This window comes from Apteryx mantelli, chromosome 3 (assembly GCF_036417845.1).
Source record: "Apteryx mantelli isolate bAptMan1 chromosome 3, bAptMan1.hap1, whole genome shotgun sequence".
NCBI lineage: Eukaryota > Metazoa > Chordata > Aves > Apterygiformes > Apterygidae > Apteryx > Apteryx mantelli.
Genome location: NC_089980.1, coordinates 30,956,623 through 30,973,359, shown reverse-complemented (window position 1 = coordinate 30,973,359; position 16,737 = coordinate 30,956,623). Strand labels below are relative to the sequence as shown.

Sequence of the window (16,737 nt, the reverse complement as noted above, 5' to 3'; positions counted from 1 at the left end):
TTCCAATTCAGATCCTCTGATTAGAAATAAATTTTTGTAAATTCAGTACTAAAATGGTACAAGTGTCTTCAACTTGGAATGGAAAAATAACCATTTACATTTCCAAGTTTAACTACATTATATACTAGATCTGTATTTGAGTTTTCATCTAATATAAATAGGTCAATTCTCTCATAGTAGTACTATGTGAAGATTTATATAGAGCAGAATTATTTGTTAAACAAAGGCTGAAGTTTTTGCTTTGCTTTGCTTTTACCACCAGATTCATCAGGTGTTTTGGAGATACTAGTACCAGGAAAAATATACTTTATAGTCAGCAGGAGGAGCACAAAACATTTTGAAAACAGAATATTTTACTTACATTTAGTTTTGTAGGGGAAAATAGGGCAATGCTACTACTTTAGCACCTATGCACAAGAATATCTAAAAACTCCTTATCCTCAACTTCATAAGCATGATAAATCAGTTCTTCCTCTGAGGTTCACAATCAAATCCAATTTATAACAAGACTCAAAAGAAATAAGCGCAATAAAGAAGCAAGAAAAGAATATGATGGAAGGCCAAGACTAATAAAGCTTTACTCGTCTAGCTCTTTAAAAAGTCAACAAAAAATAATCATGGAATTAGTGGCACTCAAGGGATTTTCATCAGAAATTCTGAAATTTTCAGAGTAGATCTAATTGGTACACAAAAACCTTAATCTCTCTTTATAAAACATAAAGCCTTAATGATCAGTCCTGGGGATTCTACTTGAATAAATTCATCTAAATATACGAACAATTTCATAAGCAGATGGGTGGTGACATTTCAGGGTTAAGATCTTATGCCAGTATCCCTATGAAAATAGCTCAGAAGAGCTCAATTGACCAACTTTATTGGTTATTCTTTGCATCAACCCAAGGAGGTTTCTGGTTCCCAGCAGTTCTCAATGAACCCAATGGCTTCTAGTAAGGTCATAAAGGCCAATCTTCTTTGACGTAAGTAGCATGTACTTTAGACTCTTACTTGGACCCTGTTATGAGATTTGGCAAGCATTTTGCACTGTTTGTACTAGAATAATGACAGTAGCTTATCTTAATCTGAATATTTACACTGATCTCTCCAAAAAGCACTTTCTGATAAAAATGCAACACTTAATGCTGCAGTTTCATTCTTTGCATTTAAAGTCATTCAAGGCATGTTGTTACCTGTTATGCAAGATTAAGAATTTTGCATGCTGCTAGCCTGGAAAAAGCTTTCCATTCCTACACCATCCCTCACAGAAAACATCTAACAGATCTACAAGAGAACCTTCTTTGGTTGCGAGGGGACAGTTCGATAAAGACAACAACAGTATTTATATATAGGCTGCAAAATTTCTAGCACTGATTATTTGTAATGGACAGAAAGTGTGTGAAGGCACTTACCAGGACTTCAGAATGAAAAGAATTTCCTTACCTTTCCTGAATCGAGCTCTTTTTGAAAGTCTTCCATAGTATTAGCCACCACCATATGACTTTTTAGGTCTTCAGAAGCTCTAAGGAGGAGAAAAAAAAATTCAGTCAGGGTAGCTTCAGGCACATAACCTCACTGACCAACTAAACTAAGTTTTAGTCAGACAAAATAAAAGTCATAAGAAGAGAAGCCATACATTCATTAGAACCTTCTTAATCAGCTTATGGCTTTCTATCAGTTTTGCTCTCAAAAAGATAAAATTTTGATAATTTCAGTCTGACTGTTCTCCAGGTTGCTGGTTGCTGATTTCACCATGTTATTCACACTGTTGTGCATGTCAGTTCAATATTGACCAACTGTAGATAGAAACGTACCAATTCTACAGACAAACATATATTTTGTAATTATGTTCTAACTTTGAATAGCAGAAAACTTCTTAACTAGATAAAAATATTCAGCTTGTAAACAGCTTTGATCGCCACAGAGGAAAGCATATTCCAGCAAGAAAACTCATCTGCTACAGTGCTGATCAGCCAGCCAGTTCTTTCTCAGTATATTCACTAACAACAACTTGCAATAAGTCATACCAGGTATTTGGCATATGCAACAACTGCAATTAACAGTTCCAAAAGCATTCAATGTCTTATAAGAAAACAATCCTATGAAAGTCAATAGGATGTAGGCTCTTAAAATACCAAAGTCACATCTGAACACAGAACTTCAACTGCTGAAGTTTCTTGGACAGCTTATCTTTCAAAATTCCCTCCAAAAAGCATCTTTCAGGAGGGAATCCTGCACAATACTATCCCATGAACTAATTACAGTGTATTCATTTTTTATTAATATTGTACAAGTGCTGATAAAAGTATTTTTTTAATAGGTTCGTAACTTTTCTTTGAACATTCTGTTTCATGAGCACAATAGGAAGCTTCTATCACTGAATCAGAACCAGTTTCAGGGATAAAAAAAATGAAACATCACAGAAAAAAGACAGGCCAATCTTGCCTTTCTGCACAGTTGAATCAATGAAATGAGAAATTCTTCTGATAGGCAAAGTGCATCTGTGATTAGCACAGCAGTTTACTATACTTCTCAATCTACCTGTTGTAAAGGTTAGCATGGATCTCCTCCAAAATCTGTTCGAGTTTCTCCTCTGCCTCATGTTCAGAAAAGGTCAACTTCTGTCCCGTGTCTCTCCTGACAGCTACAAACTGTTGGTTCTTCATGTCTCGTGGTCCCACTTCAACCCTGACTGGAACACCCTTTGTTAAAAAACAAACAAAACAAACAAACAAAAAAAATCAAACAGTTATAATATAATTTTAATTCTCAAGAGTTTAAATTCCCTCCCCTCCTTTTTTTTTTTTTTTTTTTTTTGCTAAAACAGTCTTAGCAGTCTTAAAAAAACCAGCATATATTCTACTTTTATGCATTTCTGTCTTTCCCATCTGCACACTCTCTTCTTTCTTCTTGTGCATTACACCTTGCTCCAAGCTTGTTTCACTAGCTTGGAGACTGCATCTTTGCCAACATGCAAGTCATACTAAGACTGTTAAAACACAATTGAAAATAAGACAGTTATCCCAGATAGTGCAAATCCAATTTTAAAATCTAAATGATTATTAAGACTTTCATAATCATTCAAAAGTCTAGTTCATCCAATAATGCCTTTTAATTCTGATTGCACAAAACACTTTCAAATGTACGAACAGCAAATTTTAAAACCAAGTTCTGTTGAACACAGCCCTGACATCATTATTAATTGCACAGAACTTCACAGTAAACAGGTAGTTGCTTTCTTTATGTAAAGCTTTCATGCTTCATAAACTTTGGTGACAAGAACCATGTAATTTCTTGTCTCCTACATACAGGCAAGGGAAATCTAATCAGTAAGCTAAATGGAACAAACATCCTACAGTGTTCAGCAGCTGAATAGGAGAATGAAAGACATTTATCCAAGCTTTCCACTCGTTTCATGCTCTAGGATCTCTTCAAGTTCACAGCTTGCAAGTGATTCCCTATACCCCCCCATTTGTTATGCTAAAAAGCCTAATATAGTAAAATCTATATTAAGGGTAAAATTCCTACTTCTACTGCAAAGCTACATAAAAAGCTATTAAAACTGCCACTAACAAGCAACTTAAACTGAACAAATATTCTAATTTATGGCTTACAAATCAATGAATGGCTTCATTAATGAAAGTTCAGTGCAAAGTATTTAGCATTTCCATCCCATTTTCTAATTGTAATACTACTTTCTAATGAAGCAAAGATTCTTCATGGCCACATACAAAGACTACATAAAAAAAGAGCAGTGGAATTAATACCAGGAATTAACTTCCTTATCAACACTCAGCAAAATAAGTGCACTTTGCCAGCAATTTGCCTGAAAATGTTATTTGCTTAGTCTACCTATTCTTATTGTGCCAGAATTTAAGACAGCAAAGTAAAATACTAGGGTTCTTTCTCGGGGACATAGAGGCTAAAACTCCACATGCATTAAGAAGAGAAGAGACTAGCACTGGATAATTTGGAATCAGCATCAAAGTAAACAGCATATGAGCTGTGTGTGCATACATAGCTGCAGGCACGCTGAACACTGCTAGACTCCTACCAGGGCAATGAGCCTTTCTCTTTGTGAGCTGAACACCCAAAGTATTTGTCTATCACCACAGGTCTGTGAAGGCGACTGACAAGAAAAAATGGAAATCATTAAGAGCACAAAACATTTTTAGAAATTAGGTCTCTATATTTCTCAACATGACTCTGGAGCAAAATTTTACATACATATTTTAAGGATGTATCTGGCTACAATTTCAATACAAGGTTGCATGCAGAAATGTCTTATCCTGGATACTTCAGTAGATTTTATAAAAAGTGTAAAGTTTGCTCCCTGCTGTGCCTCCTCAGTAAATCTAATTTTATTTTAAAAGCTTCAGTAACATGGATTGTTGGTATTAGAGCTCCATTTAAAAAATATAAGAGGTTAGAGAAAGAGAGAAAGAACTTGGACACAATGTGAACTGTCGACAACTCAGGGAGCTTCTATCAGCTTACACGGAAGATGAACATGTTGAAACTGATTTCAAATTCAGAACAAAAATATGATCCCATAACACACTCAATATATTACTCAATTCCTAAAACAGCATTGCTTCATTTTGTTCACCATTTTTGCTTTACCTCACACAAAGCCTCTTATAGTTGATGAAACAGAACTGTTTCTTCCAATTACTATATGAAGGGTAACATGGTAATTTTGGGATCAACAAAAATGCTCCTTTCCTTGTTCACACTATACAAATTTATCTTTTGCTTTCCACTGTGTGCAGAGAGTGTACTGTTGTGAACCTGGTGGCACTTAACATTAAGACAAATTTCTAAACATGTAGGTAATTTGTATTATTAATGTTATTTTCTATGTACATAAAGTGAAGACTTGTAAGTTCAAGAATTGCTAATAACACATATCCTAGCAAAGACAGAGCACATCTCTGAAAACACCTTTTCTTCATTTTTAATAAAGGAAATACCCTAATAGACATAATCACTGATTATTTGGCAGCAGCTTTTTTTTTTTTTTTTTTTAATAGAAATGTTTGCCTTCAAAATACAAGTTATTCTGCCAACACACATACCCCATACAGGTGCTTTGAAAGATTTACTGGAAGAAACATACCTTAAGTTCCCAGTGATTGAACTTCCAACCAGGTGAATAGTTGTCTCTTAAATCAGCACGTACACGGATATTAACACTAAGAAGCCTATTACGATATTCATTACATTTCTTCAACAGAGCCTCTCTGTCCTCTTCAGAGAGGGAATTTGTGATACCACAGGGAATAATTACAACCTGCAATATAGCATGGCATGTACTTTACATTATAAGAAAATTAGCTCCTACTTACTTACTATAAAAACCTAAAAACAATAATGAGGCCCTATAGCCAAGTAATTTTTTTCAAGATCTCAGAAGTAACAAATACATTTCCCTTTTTCTCCAACTATTATAAATAATGTTATTTTAAATGGATGCAATATGAAGGGAGCTTGGCCATCACAAGTACCCGAGATCTGCAACTAACTTAGTAATCTGTATTAACTTTATACTGCATTTTCTGTAGTGAGACAGCTCCTAAACCCTAGGAGCATCTCTAGAATCCCTTCTAGGTGCCCGATATGAAATGCTCATGAATTCCAAGGCAGGCAAAGAAATGAAACAATAGTTTAAGGCAGGTTATGGAATATTTTTACACACCTGAACACAAGCTACTCGAGGTGGGAGCACCAACCCCATGTTATCTCCATGGATCATTGTCATTACACCAATAGTTCGAGTTGTAAGGCCCCAGGAGTTCTGATATGCAAACTGTTTTTCTCCCGGTTTCTTGGGATCTTCAAATACAATTTCAAACATCTTTGAGAAGTTCTGCCCCAGATGATGTGAAGTTGCTCCCTGAAATAGTTGCACACAGAAAATTCTGCTCAATGAAAAGTTAAGCCTATCAAGTATCAGTCTAAGGATTTCATCTTGCTCTATTTACCAAAAGAGATATTCTTTCACCATATACATACCTGGATAGCTCTTCCACTGGCAGATATAAATGCCTCTACAGTGGTTGTGTAGTCACCCCCAGCAAATTTCTCCTTTTCGGTCTTCCTTCCTTTCACAACAGGTATTGCTAAGAGTTCTTCATACACTTGAGCATACAGATCAAGTATCTGCATTACCTATGAGAAACATACTATTTTAAGAATTACTCAGTATTTTGCATTTGCTAAATCATGAAAACACTTTCACATACAAAGCATTGGCAAAAAAAATATGATGTCTAAAACCTTAACATTCCAAAATCTTCTCAAGATTGTGATAAAAAAAAAATTGCTTCAATCATTTTAAGCTTCAACTGTATCTTATGAATCAAATATTTACAACTATAAATCCCAATATAAAACAAGAAGAGTCACTGCAGAAATGCCATGATACCAAAGGTTATATTGACTTTTAGTTTCCCTAAACGTTTGAATAAGTGCTAGATAAATAAAGATATGCCATCATATTCTCTGCAACATCTGTCTTAGGCAAAGGAAGTGTTAAAATTTCTAAAAATTACAAAGTGAACTGGTTATTTTGATTTTTAAGGAAAAAAAGCATCCTTTATAAAGATCAGACTCTTCAAACTGCATATTGTTTGAAGTGACTAAAGCCTCACAAATAGGTTACATTTGAGAAAAACTGGGTTCTAGCTACATTCAGTTGTTAAGACTGTCAGTCAGAATAACTCAGCGTAACACAGAGAAAAGGCCTTGGAATGAAGTTTGTTTAAAGGAAAACCCTTCGCTCAATTAACTCCTTTTTGCAGGAGGGTGCCCAAAGAAAAGGAGACAGACTTCCACCAGATCCTAGTAAAAAGATTTGCTTGTATCGCTATGGAGTAAGATAGCTTTCTGAAAGCAAAAGCACCACATATTCACTGCTTTTTACCTCCTCTGCTGCTTCTTCGTATGTTGCAAATGCTGTGTGACCTTCTTGCCAAAGGAACTCACGAGTGCGAAGGAAAGGCTGGGGATGCTTGAACTCCCAACGCTGCAAAAAGGAAACAAATTAAAATTTGTGTTTAACACTGAAGTGTTTTTTTTATTATTTATTTTTTATTATTACTACTTTAAAACTGCATCTGCAAGTATGTTGCTGGCTTTGCTCACAAATTACAAAATTCTGCATAAGGTTAAAAAAGGGGATTATTTACAGATTTGTATTTGTTTTAATAATATTATCTTATAAATGAAAGTGCACCTTATTAAAAGCAGTGAGAAAAACAAATCACATAAGCCACATTCATATTTTTGCCATGAAACATGTGTTGTGACTAGTATTATCATGCTATATTCACACAGAGTAGTTGTTCTGTGCTGCACTTATGATAGAACAGTTCAGTGAGAAATTGTGTACTGACATACCACAACATTGCACCACTGATTAAGCTTGATAGGAAGGTCCCTGTGCGACTGCACCCACTTTGCATAGGCAGGATACATGACTGTAAAAAGAAAGCAAGTTTTGTTTTTCTGTACAATATGGACAGTTTATCCCAAAACTTTCTTTTTGCTACACATAACCTTAACATTCTCTGTTGCAAGAATTACACTTTTATGTTTTAGTCCCATTTAAAACATACTTTGTCTTGACACACAGTATTTTCACTAAAAGGGATATTTTCATTTCATCCTGTCTTTGGAAAATAGCTTGCTTGTTGTTGGTCTAACAAAGGGAGTGGACCAACGTACGCTCCAAAGCTTAATATCTAATGATGCTATATTTGAGTCAGTGGCTTAGAGTTTGTAAATATATCTAGGTTCACAGATAAAAATTCTCTGAACTCAAGGGCTTTCAGGATACTATGCCATATCTGATTCAATTAAACTCACCCAGCCATATGTCTTGAAATGTTTATTTAAATTACTTAAAGGAAAGTTTAAAGAAGCTAGTTTCACAGCTGTAGGTAAAATACATGGAAAAACTGAAGTGAATTATGAGATGAAGAAATTTTATTAAAAACAATACTAAAACTAAACATCTTTTTCATTCAACAGAAGTCAGACTTCAGGATACTAATGGACAAATCCCTAGAGTGATTCTGAAATACTTAGTAAAAGTACATTTGAGGGAATTTATAGTGCATGTGAAACATGTTGCAAGTAGCAGCATTTTTTAGATAATTTTGATAAGGAAGCGTAGAGAACGTTCTACAAGATGTGCTTCTACTTTTCAAAAGGGACTCGTGTTTATCAGCTCAAAAGTTGCTATTTAGTCATGCTATACCAGTTACTGTTTTCTTTACAACCAAATGGCATCAAAAGAAGCCTACCTGTTTCACTTGTGGGACGTACAGCAATGGGTTCAGCCAGCTCTGTTTTCCCAGATCTTGTGACCCAAGCAACCTAAAGGAAAAAAACAAACAAAGCAAGTTTATAGAAAACTTGCTTTCATACTCATCTGCAGACTAAGTTTTCTTGTATTCAGACTAAAGTAATGTTTTGAAGTGTACCTCAGGAGCAAAGTCAGCAATATGAGTCTTCTCTTTCTCTAATGCAGCCTGGGACACAAACATGGGGAAGTAACAGTTTTCCACTCCGAGTTTCTTGATCTCTGCATCGAAGAAGTTCTTGATAGCTTCCCAAATAGAATAAGCCCAAGGGCGAAGAACATAGCAGCCACTCACATCATAGTATTCAATCAACTCCGATTTTGTGATCACCTTTCAAAATGTTATTTAGATACTGAAGTTTCAGTTTCACACACAAAGAACATTCAATACTTCAAGCCTGATGGCATGCAATGCAAGAAATGTCTCCTATTTAAAAAAAACTCTTGTGCTAAGAAAGTTAGCAAAGATATGCTTTCAGAACACTACTGTCATCCATAATTAGAAAAAGTTAAACAGAAATATTAAGCTTAACAATAGATCTGGATAATTTAAATTCTTAAATTAAAATTCAATTTCATGAATCCAAGTAAAAAACAGTAGCTAGTTTCCAGAACCAACAAAATGTTCTTTCATAGGAACTGTTTCTAGCTTGTGTCAGAAAATATTTTACTTTCTTAGGATATATGCAAAAATTTTATTAGTAAGAGGTAATGTACACCACTAATATTTGCCTACCACTCCTTCATAAATAGGCTAATCTAACCTTCTCTACTCTATGGTTGTTGTTGTTGTGTACCATCAAACTCACTCAATATTAACAGATACTAACTTTTATTATATGCCATCTTGAGGTGAAACAAAACTTTCAAGTCTGTGAAATTCCTACCACTTCACTATATGTATGTACACTTAATGAAAGATGAATTCATATAGATATATATAAGGGGGGTTGTATGAAGTAGAGGCACTCATCCTTTTCACAGCTTCCTAAATTTATTCAGGGCTTCAATCTAGGAGTTTCTATTTAAGACCACAATAGCAACAGAAGAAATAAAAAAGAAAGAGCACTTTGTTTTGTATTAAAAAAAAAAAAAAAAAAAACACACAAAATAAGATTTAAAGCCAAAAGAGACCTGGATGCATAAGACAATGAAATAATTCTTTAATTTAAACTGATGCTCACTTACCTGAGAGAACCAGTCTGCAAGATTTTCTTCCTTTTTAGCTTCTAGACCCAGCCTAAGGATATTAGAAAAGAACCAGATCTGTGCTGTATAGAGCATTTACCAGTGGAATTTATCTTAAAAAGAAATGGGGGGGGTGCAGGGGGGCAGGAAACAGAATGTTTTACTTCACAAAACTAACTTTTCCTCATCAGCCCTCCTAAATTTTTTCTGACAGTTAGTATGAATTGGGTCATGTATGCTAGTAGTTCCTCAACTTGGCTTACAGGAGTATTTCCTGAAAACAGCTCAATTTCTTTTCCATTGTTTGGACTCTAATTTCTCTCACAATAGTTGCATCAAAGAACTTCATGCTGTCACATTAAAAATCCAGGCACCTCCAATAAGAACATAAGGCTGCCAGACCTGTGTGCAAGCTGTTTTACTCTATATTTTTAAAATCTCTTATCTAGCACTGTTGCTGCAGTTTCAGGGAACACATGCAACTTGAATTCACTGTTTGTTTAAACATGTCAGTCATTCTGTTTAAGACGGAAAACTGATCCTACCATCAAAATAAAGATAACTAGTAAAACTACAAGACCTTAAGAAGGCTAAACTCCCTCTACTTTTAACAAACTCAGATAACAATAGGCAAAAGTAAAGCTTGCATAGCTCTGTAAATAGAGAAGTTTTAAGGGTGCAAAATGTATTTTTCTTGCATAATTTCTGTATAAAATAACCACATCTCTGCCTCTAACATATAATAACCATATCTGAAATGGTAAGTACATAGTGTTGTATAATACATGCCGTGAAAAGGTTTCTAAACTTTTGGGGTGGGAGCAGGAAAGGGGATGTACTGGAATCACCACTGGAGAATTTCACCATTAGCAACAGCAGTGCCCTGCTCTGGGCTGGGATGCATACTTCTTATGGTCCTTGCAATATATATTTATTTTGAAAACCCTGGTACAATAAAATAAGCATAAGGCTTTTTTTTTCCCCAGGGTTTTATTGACCAAGACACAGCAGTTCATTTGCTGAAGCAAATAATGAATCATACCAAGTTCCCAATGACAGCTGAGCCACAGTAACAGACTGTGCACATTGCTTTATGTTTTCTACAGGCTAGCTGGAATTTTCCTCAGTAGGATGCTGAGATGCAACTGACACTAAGTAAACTCTGGTAACGTACTTTTGCTTGCTGTCCATGCTTTCAAGTGAAACTAGAAGCTTACAAACCTCTCTAAATCTGAATAGCAGTAAACAGTTTAGATTTCTAGAAAATAGATCTTTACCTGGTTTGTTTCTTAGGGCCTTGACCTTCTCCTGATCCATTTGAGGAGAGCTCATTACCACTCTGTCCTTGCAAAGGCTCTTTTTTGGGGCCATCATTTTGCTTCTGTTGCTTACTCTGCTTTTCAGACTTGTTCTCCTTCTCTTTCTTCTTCTTGTCTTTGTCATCAGCACCACTAGTGGAAACTGGTTTATAGTCAACTCCTGTAACAGACTTGTACTGGGCCTTCAACTGAAGAAGTTCCTTAACAGCAGCATCTATCTTATCCTTGAAGAGCATACAAATAAAGATAAATCTATAGAGCAATCTCAGGAATAAAATGAAGCTGTCACAGGAATAAAATGGACCTATGCATGGCATTGTGGACATCTATACAGTGTTGGAGGAGAAATCTTTGCACAAGCCACTATGTACTTAAACACATTAACATTTTGATGTTCACTTTTGACAGGAACACTTTAAAAAGCACATTTTGGATCTCACAATTCAAATGTTACCTATTCTGAATGCAGATTTCTAATTCCTATAATCATGGTTAATTTAAAATAGATTTTTAGAATTAAATATATTACATTTTTATATTATAGTATATGTATTTCTTTACCTTTTCTGCTTTCTCTGATTTCAATCTCCTAACAACTTCTCCTTGAAGAGCTACTTTATTAAACATGGCTTTAGCTTCAGGTGTGTCTGGACCACTGGGTTCTATGGTTGATGTCTGGGGCAAAGCAGCTTGAGCCACTGGTGGATGTCCTGGTTTGTAGTCCTGGCCAGTCTTTTCCTTATAGTCAGCTTTTAGAGAAAGAAGGAGTTTTACTGCTTCATCTATTTCATCCTATATGGAGGACAAATAGCAAGATGCAATGGTGAGGATTCAAAAGAGAGCTGATTAAAAAAACGATTTTCAGGCTAAGAACAAAAAAATTCACTCCAGCAATAAACAGAGTGCTTCATAACAGGGGGAGGACTGTAGTAACAGCCATCTCAGTGTAGTTAAAGCAAGCTTTCCCCCAAGCAACAGAAGCATGCTTGAGAGCTATCACACTATAGCAGAACACTCTCCTTGCCCCACCTGGCTATCTACAATTTGTTAATGACAATTACAGCAGAATCTACACTGAAGAACATTATAAGTTTTTTGTTCCAAAACAGTTTTTCAGAAAAAAATAATTCTGCATGGTAGAAATTTAGGAACAAAGATCAGCAGCTCCTGAAAATAAAGATTTGTCTCATGCTCACTTCCACAGCTATCACCAAATTCATTTCTTTAATTTTCGAAAGTATTCTATTGTTGCAGCACACTAGGTCCTGTATTTGAGACAGGTGAAGATAAAAGAAAAATACGTTACAAGTTTCTGTAATTTACCATGCTCATGCCTATTCAGCTAAATGTCAGAGGTCAGTCTGACTTTCTGCACCAGCAGAATTCAGACTTTGTATCACAGGAGTCAGGGAAGCATCCTGTATCAGAGATATGTGTGGCATTACCAGACTATACAAGTTTGATGACTAAGCTATGACCACGACATAAGGGAGTTTGTTCAGTGTTTGATCGTTACTTGGTGAAAGATTTCCACCCAGTGGCAAAACGTGGTAAGAATTGCAACTGATTACTCTTTATTTACTATTATACCTTGGAAGCTTTCTCTGCTTTGAGTCTGTGTACCACTTCCCCTTGTTCAGCTACATTATCATAAAGTGCTTTGTCATCCACTAAGCTAGAGGGTGCCAAGTTATTGCAGCATACAGAAGATGGAAGTGCAGTAGAAGGTATACAAGGAGGAGCTGAAGGTGGATTTCCAGGCTTGTATTCTTGACCTGTCTTTTGTTTATATTCTGCTTTTAGATTTAAAAGAACTTTCACAGCCTCATCTATTTGTTCCTGAAGCAAGAAAGGAAAAGAAAAAAGAAAAAAAAAGCAGTTGCAGATAAATATAGAAACAACACAGCTGCAACACAACAGCTACAATAACATAACCTTTACTAGAACAGCACTAACATAGCTGTTGCAATTAAACATCCAGAGCTAACATATTAGTAGGAGTTTGAGTACTGAATTCTATGATTTAACTTTTTAACCAAAATCCCTCCAAGTTCCATACTGAAGGAGCTAATCAGGCAGTATATATAGGGGCTGGCTTCTGTGCCATGAAAGCTCCCCCTAAGCTCCCATGCAGCTTAGTTCCATGCAGTTACAGCAGCCCATGGTTTTCTACACTGGAGAAAGGGAGCAAATATACAGACTCTGAATAAAGAATGGTTTTCTGGCCACTATCAAATTATTACCATATTTATTATTGTCCTTCTAGTTTTCAAGTTACAGCCCTTTTTTCCAAGTTACTGCCTATATTCCCCTTCACTCAGCTTGTATCATTAAAAAAAAAAATTTGCTTATTTCCTTTCCTGGTTCTCTGTGTACTATCACGAAACTGGTGAAGTCAGCCATAACAACTTAGGAGAATTAGGGCAGGCATGCCATAAAAGTTAAAGCATTTCCTTATACCTTGTTCTTCAAGTTTCATAAAGCCTACAGTGAGGGTTCAGTTTACAGTGAAAATATCATTCCACTCAGAAGTATTTACTGCCATTATACCTTCAAAGCTTTTTCTGCTTTAAGTTTGCGGACTACTTCGCCTTGTTCAGCTACTTTGTTGTATAGAGATTTGCTGTCTACTGGATATGTGGACAGAGGAGCACAAACAGGAGAAGACTGAGGAGGCACAAAGACCACAGGTGGGTTTCCAGGTTTATATTCCTGGCCTGTCTGTTGTTTATATTCTGCTTTTAGGGTTAAAAGGACTTCCACAGCAGCACCTATCTGATCCTGAAGCAGAAAGAGAGGAAGGGGGGAAAAAAAGAAGGAAGAACATAGCATAGATGTAGAAACATGAGACTCTGAAGCGCACCTTAAAATACTTTTATGAAAAGACCCTCAGTTTATGGACACCTATTCCATTTTATTTATCATTAAGATGTTTAAAGATGTTTTCTCTACTATTTTCAAACTATAACCAAGTATGTTCTGTTATGTGATATACAACTCTAATAGGCCTAAATAAATTTATATCATTAAATTAGCTTAGACCTTCCCCTTTATGTAGATTTTGATAATAGTGTCTTGGTGGCACCATAAAAGCATGTAACCACCAGGCATAAAGTGTATTATTTCCCATCTTTTCTTGCTCTGCATTGGAAAGAGCAGAAAAAACACAGCTACCGGGAGCTATGGTTTCTATTCTCAGTGTTCCACATGTTCAATAAACTCTTCAGCCATGAAGATGTCTTGAAAACATCTATAATATTTGGGGGGGGGGGGGGGGAGTTACTAAAAAAGTTTTAAATAGCAAGTCACTCCTGTGAAGCCACACTGTTTGACCATATTCAGTAAAATAAATATTGCAGTACGTTTTAACCTCAAGGACCAGATTCAAATACTTAACAAACTCACGCTGTGGGGCAAGTCCTGTCCACATTTCAGAACAACAACCTAAGAAATGTAGGTATTTACTTGCATCTTTATGAATATTAACAAAAACTTTATCATATATGACTCGCTAAAGGATGACAATTGGAAAAAGACAGGTAATGACAGAACATGGCCCAGTCAACATAATGATCATTATGAAAACATGGAACCAAAAGCACCCATTCAGCTCCAGAGGCAGAGGAAAACAGGCTACAAAAACCCAAACAAAAATATTAGTTTAACCAGACACCTTAGATGCTTTTTCAGCTTTCAGTTTTCGGACCACTTCTCCTTGCTCTGCTACTTTATCATACAGAGCTTTGCTATCCATGGTACCAGAGATCTCAGGCTTTGAAGGCAAACTCTGTTCAGTTACAGATGCAGGAGGATTTCCAGGCTTATACTCCTGGCCTGTCTTTTCTTTGTATTCTGCTTTCAAGGCCAGTAACTGTTTCACAGCTTTATCAATATCTTCCTTTGCTGCCTTCTTAGCTTTCAAGTCACGAACTGTATCACCCTGTGCAGCCACTCTGTTGTAAATGACCAAGGGGCCTTCGGATGCAGTACAGCCTGGAGCAGAGGTATCAAGTTGAACAGACTTTCCTTTAACAGCTGAGCTAGCCTTCAAAGAAAAAAAAAAAAAAAGGAGAAGAAAAAAAAAAAAGGTATTCAGCATGATAATCTTTTACAGTAACACATTTTATGACACTTTCCTAAAAAACAAGTTTACCTCTTTCTTTGCAGTTTCAGCTTTGGTCTTCTCTTTTGACCCAGATGTTGGCATTTCCTTAGTGTGTCCATCAGGGATGTAAATCAAAATGCATGGTGCCTCTTTACAGCTATAGGGACTAAAAAAGAATTTAAAAAAGTCACACCTAATACATTATGCCACAACAGTAAGAGAAATGGAAGATACATACAAAACATTGGTTGAAACAAATGTTCTACACTTCCTACTGGATGCTCCAAATTTATCTTTGTACACAATTGCAGTTACCAGAATTTACTTAATTGAGGATTTGTATTGATTTCTGTTATGTACAGGCATCATATTGTAGTGTTATACAAAACTGCAGTGTGATTTAGATGTCTGGTAACTTGTAAGAGAACTGTTATAATGAAATACTATGTGTACACTCTAATGTGTACACCTGTTTATTACATAACATTATTCTTAATTCACATACTTAGAATCACAGCAAGGAAACCTGTTCCCTTTATTGTGTCAAAGTTAACTGGGGTTCACCAAAAGTGCCGCATACTTGGTTTAGTCAGTTGGAAGAGACAGGATCATATAAGCCAAAAGCCATGCCAGCCCAGAAAAATAATCCAGAGAAAGGTGATAAAGGGGATATTGTCTGCAGACAATATTACTCTTGCCAATACACACGTGAAAACATTAAAACAAGCAACCAATGGCAAATTCTGTGAGTCTGCACAGGCCATTCTTAGGAGCTTACCTCATTGGCTCATAGGGTTGATCACAAATAAAGAAACCTCTCCTCTGAAGTTGTATGATGTCTCCTTTTTTTAACTCCCTAAGGCAAGGATCACCTAACATCAGTTCTTCTTGCTATAAGAGTTAAAAGAAATCAGTCCAAATCTAACCGAGCACAAGATATTGTAAGAAATGTGGCAGAGCTGTTGAAGAATAGAGGTGGCGGTCTGAAATGTCAGTTAATCCCAAGGGCAGCTGAACAATTACTGTTAAGAAGATGCTGTATCATAAGAATGCATCAAGATAAAAACTCAAACTATTAGCACCAGATGCGTAGGAGTCAGGTAATGCCTGGGTAAACATCAGTTAAATTTTCACTTAGTAATTATGAAAGGTTAAACTGAAGATATAGGAGCTAGAAACATCAACACATAATTTGCTTGTTTGACAAACAAACTGAAAACTACTTACTATCTGAAAAAGTTATCAGAGATAGAGATAGCAAAATAAAATTAAGCTTTGTGGAATAAAGAGAAGAAAAGAACTTACCTTGCTGTTTCGGTTGATATATTGCTTGAAATCTTCATCTTTACCCAGAACTGGCTTAGTGATCAGATGCTCATAATTAACACAGACAGTTGGGATGAGAGGTGCACATGGAGTTTCTGCTAACCAAGTGATCTTAGTGGTTTTTTTGAAGTCTTTATTCTCTAAGTTCAACTTGGCATCAATGGACAGAATTTTTCCACTTGAATTTCTATAGGAAGATATAAACGATTAGAGTAAAGCCTAGGTAATTTGTTCTCATTTAATACTATAGACCATCAAAAGAATCAATGAAAAAACAATTGTTCAGAGTTCACTTTTGAAGCATAGGAGACGCAGGAAATGAAAGAGTGTGCTGTTGAAATGCTCCCTTAGTTTTGTTTTCCTTAATATCACGAGAAAATAAAGAACATGGAAAAAAGCTCTACATACTTGTTTTATGTTCTCTATCCTAGCTCACC

At 35.8% G+C, this 16,737-nt stretch overlaps 1 protein-coding gene across 4 annotated transcripts in view; it reads right to left on the bottom strand.

Moving 5' to 3' along the window:
- The window catches only part of EPRS1 (glutamyl-prolyl-tRNA synthetase 1), a 42,387-nt gene that overhangs the window by 1,707 nt on the left and 23,943 nt on the right, over positions 1–16,737 (bottom strand). The window contains exons 15-32 of one of the 4 annotated variants that reach the window (XM_067293047.1): positions 16,280–16,487; positions 15,753–15,865; positions 15,023–15,140; positions 14,543–14,914; positions 13,420–13,650; positions 12,460–12,708; positions 11,431–11,661; positions 10,828–11,093; positions 9,551–9,602; positions 8,484–8,693; positions 8,304–8,376; positions 7,396–7,475; positions 6,920–7,021; positions 6,010–6,165; positions 5,693–5,890; positions 5,114–5,287; positions 2,536–2,696; positions 1,438–1,516 (exon numbers count right to left, since the gene is read on the bottom strand). In XM_067293047.1, coding sequence (XP_067149148.1) covers positions 1,438–1,516; positions 2,536–2,696; positions 5,114–5,287; positions 5,693–5,890; positions 6,010–6,165; positions 6,920–7,021; positions 7,396–7,475; positions 8,304–8,376; positions 8,484–8,693; positions 9,551–9,602; positions 10,828–11,093; positions 11,431–11,661; positions 12,460–12,708; positions 13,420–13,650; positions 14,543–14,914; positions 15,023–15,140; positions 15,753–15,865; positions 16,280–16,487 — 3,073 coding nt within the window. The remainder of the gene's footprint in view (positions 1–1,437; positions 1,517–2,535; positions 2,697–5,113; positions 5,288–5,692; positions 5,891–6,009; positions 6,166–6,919; positions 7,022–7,395; positions 7,476–8,303; positions 8,377–8,483; positions 8,694–9,550; positions 9,603–10,827; positions 11,094–11,430; positions 11,662–12,459; positions 12,709–13,419; positions 13,651–14,542; positions 14,915–15,022; positions 15,141–15,752; positions 15,866–16,279; positions 16,488–16,737) is intronic. The other 3 variants (XM_067293048.1, XM_067293049.1, XM_067293050.1) reach the window with 3 other exon arrangements.